The sequence below is a fragment of the Triticum aestivum genome, chromosome 7B (genome assembly GCF_018294505.1).
Source record: "Triticum aestivum cultivar Chinese Spring chromosome 7B, IWGSC CS RefSeq v2.1, whole genome shotgun sequence".
NCBI lineage: Eukaryota > Viridiplantae > Streptophyta > Magnoliopsida > Poales > Poaceae > Triticum > Triticum aestivum.
In genome coordinates, this window is record NC_057813.1 from 629,641,028 (window position 1) to 629,644,895 (window position 3,868).

A 3,868-nucleotide genomic window follows, 5' to 3' on the forward strand; every position below is an offset into this window, starting at 1 on the left:
CTTGCTGCTCATGCCTTTCTCTGTCTGGTGCTTCTGTTTTCAGTTCAAGTTTATCTCTCGGTTAATCCCACCAAAATCAATTCATCGGTCAGAAACGGCAAGGCATTGTGGTATGGTTAATCTCAGTTCAAGTTTATCTCTCGGTTAACATTCAGCATGATGTGATGGACTCCATTTGTGACACTTACCGCTGCTTATAACGTACAGTACATGGGAGGAATTTGTTTCTTGAATAGAATCGATAGAAGAAAAGAAGAGGATATTTTCACTTGATATTGTTTGTTTTGAGGATACTCTTTTTTCTTGTGCGGGGGTTGTTTTGAGGATACTGAATGGTGCACCCCGTCTATGCTAGTTATACTTATACATAAATGATTGCCTGAATAATTACTTATGTTTTCTGTAGTAATATTGATGATGATGCGTTAGCTAATTTGCCTAATCCCGACACTTGCTCATGTCTTAGACTTCTCTCCACCTCTAGAACCAACACAATTTCCAAATCCACCACTCCTGGGCAATTAACCTCTGCCAGTTACACAGGAGTGTGTTTTGAACATTCTAAATCATGCAGGCCAAGCATTAGTTATTCTAGAACAAGCAACGATCACAAACACAACTTATTGCCGGTCACAGTTCATAGCATATCAAGCAACTTGATCATGATCGGCACATCTAGATGACACGACACCGTTTACCTCCTAAGTTAATTGGGCGCCGCGTGGTGTGATGATTCGGGTGGATCAACATCGTAGGCAAGGCGAGACAGAGCCGTGACGACGGTGCCGATGGGCGGTCTCGTGGCATGATCTTTGTGGATGCACACCGAAGCAACTTCGAGGGCCTCCTGCAAGTCCAAGGACGGATATCGCCCCTGCAGCGCCGGGTCTGCCATCCGGCGGAACTGGCTCCTGTCCTTCAGCATTGTTCGGGCCTGACCCAACAAGAAACATCAGTACACAGCATCACTCGGATCGTTCATGGCGAAACAAGAAGTAGCAAAATAGAATCCCAAAACCATGGCTAATTAATTTACCCATGTGACAAGGTGCCGATCCTCGACGTCCTGGGGGGAATCGGTGGCCCTCCGCCCGGTGATCATCTCCAGCAGCACGACGCCGAAGCCGTACACACTCGACCCCGGAAACAGCTTCCCGGTCATCACGGTCTCGGGGGCCATAGTACCCCATGTCCCGCCGGTGATAGCAGCCGGTGCAGACAGCTGGTCATGCTCCGCCAGTCCATATTGTGACAGCTTTGGGTGGTAGCCTTCTCCGAGCAAGATGTTCGAACTTTTGACGCATCGGTAGAGGACACCTTTGTCGTGCATATACTCCAACCCTCTGGCCACACCGGCAGCAATGTTCATCCTCGTGTTCCAGTCCAGCGGTGCTTTGCCTGGAGATGAACCTGATGGTCACAAGATGATCAGGTGGTTAACTAACACAACCTCAAACGAATCATGAACACAGTTATAAGCTTTGTAGCTAGATTGTTGGCATGCATATAAATAGCACACGTACGCACTTACTTACCGTGGAGGTGATCTTCTAGAGAACCAAATGGCATGTATTCGTGAACCAAGATCCGGTGATGGCCATCCGCACAAAAGCCAATAAGATTGACAATATTTGGGTGGCGCAGCCCGCTCATCATCAGCGCAAGGGCAAGAAACTCTCCATTATCTTGCTCCGATGATCCACTTGGATCAACTGCATGCTGCAGCTTTATAGCAACAACCTACAGATGCAGATGTTGATTGATCAATCATTTTTTCCCTCACATTGATCATGTTGTCAACTCGTCATGGTACGCACGTATATGAAACTAACAAGTAAAAGGAGAAGAATTGGATCGTCACCTGATTGATGCTCTTGAGGAAGCCTTTGTAAAGACCATCCTCCCGACCAACGATGCGGCAGGCATCGCTGAAGTTTCTTGTCGCCGCCGCGAGCTCCTCGAAGGAGAAAGTTCGTGCCACGGTGCCAGGGACGCTGCTGGTGTGTGGATTGGCTGGGGCAGAACGTGGGACCTCCTTCTTCCTGGCGCTCAAGCAGGGGAAACAGCTTGCCATTGTTCAGCTTGACACCGGCTTAGCTTCCTTTTGCCAGATCTGTGTGTCAACCAGAACAAGATTGTGCTGCATTTTCAATAGACATAAGAGCAAAACTATTTAGCTTCACAGCAGGTCAGTTGACATTGTACTACGGAAACATATGTCCCTGGAAGTTCAAATAGCAATGCTATGTTTACCGGAGTTTTGTTAGACTCGTCTCACGGGTTTAAGTTGAATTCACAGGGTGTTAAGAAATATCATGAATAATCTTATAGACTGTTCTGTTTATACTGAAATTTTGAAGTCACATGCATGTTTGAAACTTTGAATACATGTTTCCTCGTGTGCCTTGAATGACCAGAGGCTTGGCTAAAATATGTTATCATCCTCAAGATATGCACAGCGGTGTAGGTCTGGCACCTTTTTTGTGCTGCCACATTTTCATTTCTGAACTTGGCTCAAGTACGAGACTCTGAACAATTGAACATACATAGGTATACATAGATGTTGAAACTATCTTTTTTTTATGAACATGGTGATAACTGTCTCTGCCGACTGCATTCGTTTTTCTGTTACACTGATGAATGAGGAATTAACAACTATCTCTACCATTATATTATGTATGAGTTAGAGTTTGGGTGAGACAATATAGATCAATACGTGCTGCAACTACAAGAGATGCCACATGTATCTACCTCTGCATGCTCTAAGGCTAGGTCGTGAAGATAAGGTGGATAGCGCCTCAAATAATCAACAATAAACTTATGTATCATACTGTCACCGGTCATGAATCATATATGTTCATGAGTTAGTTCGTAACATGCACGGATCTGCCCGCCCAATGCCTAAGAACTAACACGAAGCATCAGAGAGATTAAAATCGATGATCTGTTTCCCAAATCGCCCCACGTGTAAGCAGCAGTGTAGATTCTTGAAACAATTAAACCAGAAAGAACAATTTAGACCATAACCAGGAGCTAATCAAGTGCATCAGTTCCATTTCCCACCTACAGTACCTGTCATCCCAATCCCTCTTTGTTTTTCAGATCTCCGCCACGCTCAGGTCTTGTCTTAAGACATCAAGACCAAGCCGATTTATTGTTACGTGCCGATTTATTGTTACGTACGCTGGATTGGGCGGATTCAGGCAGCGTGCTGAAGAAAAGGGAGAGTAGAGCGGGGAATTTTGGGGGTTTTGGGGACTTACGTGCGTGATGGGGCTTGGCCTTGGATCGGGGGGCGGCCTACTCGAACCGAACGTGGTTGGAGGAAGCCAGTGAGATCCAACCTCTCCGCCGGCCGGCTAGCTCCTCGCGCTCCTCGATCGGGTCCAGCAAGGATCGTGGATGGGTCCGCGTAGTCTCCCAGGAATTACACCCAGCGAGCCCGGATGAGCTTGGAATCATGGACTCATGGTTGACAGTGGCATGGTGATGGGTGTGCTTGGAATTGAGGTGGGGGATGAGAGGCCGGTGGCCGGTGCCAGGGGAGGGGACGACGGAGGGGAGAAAGGGAGAGGATGCGAGTCCGTGTGGGTGTGGCTCAGGCGATGGACGCACTCGGCAGCTGACACTCGCCGCACCAGCTAGCTGGGTAGCATAGGAGGAGGACTGTGGCTACTTGCTTCCTGGAGTAGCTTGCATGCCGAAAACGGAAAGTGAGACTGCTTGCCAGAAAGAAACGGACGTGTCACGGGCGGTAGGAATGGCCGTCAGTCAATCAAAGAGGTCAGGAGGGGTGGGTGGGGGTAAGCGCGTGTGTAACTTTGAAACTTTTTTTTTTTTGAGAGAAATGTAACTTCGAAACTTTAAA

General features: G+C 47.5%; 1 protein-coding gene across 2 annotated transcripts; it reads right to left on the reverse strand.

The window, feature by feature from the left end:
- Positions 1-424: 424 nt before the first annotated feature.
- On the reverse strand, positions 425-3,640 carry LOC123159338 (serine/threonine-protein kinase PBL27). Of its 2 annotated transcripts, none has more exons than XM_044577163.1 (5): positions 3,264-3,640; positions 1,862-2,113; positions 1,536-1,740; positions 1,037-1,410; positions 425-934 (listed from the first exon to the last, which is right to left on the reverse strand). In XM_044577163.1, exons 2-5 carry the CDS (start codon positions 2,072-2,074, stop codon positions 707-709), a joined length of 1,020 nt encoding a protein of 339 aa, XP_044433098.1. In that variant the 5' UTR covers positions 2,075-2,113; positions 3,264-3,640; the 3' UTR covers positions 425-706. The 2 variants fall into 2 exon arrangements, with proteins under 2 accessions (XP_044433098.1, XP_044433097.1); XM_044577162.1 differs by having other exon boundaries at positions 430-934; positions 1,862-2,140; positions 3,264-3,639.
- Positions 3,641-3,868: the final 228 nt, after the last annotated feature.

What these genes read in the sequence shown, in the direction of transcription:
- LOC123159338 (XM_044577163.1), bottom strand. Translation starts at nt 2,074, where the DNA reads ATGGCAAGCTGTTTCCCCTGCTTGAGCGCCAGGAAGAAGGAGGTCCCA. An exon ending in TCCTCAAGAGCATCAATCAG is followed by an intron (nt 1,741 to 1,861) that starts GTGACGATCCAA and finishes CTGCATCTGTAG; the next exon opens with GTTGTTGCTATAAAGCTGCA. An exon ending in TCTAGAAGATCACCTCCACG is followed by an intron (nt 1,411 to 1,535) that starts GTAAGTAAGTGC and finishes TGTGACCATCAG; the next exon opens with GTTCATCTCCAGGCAAAGCA.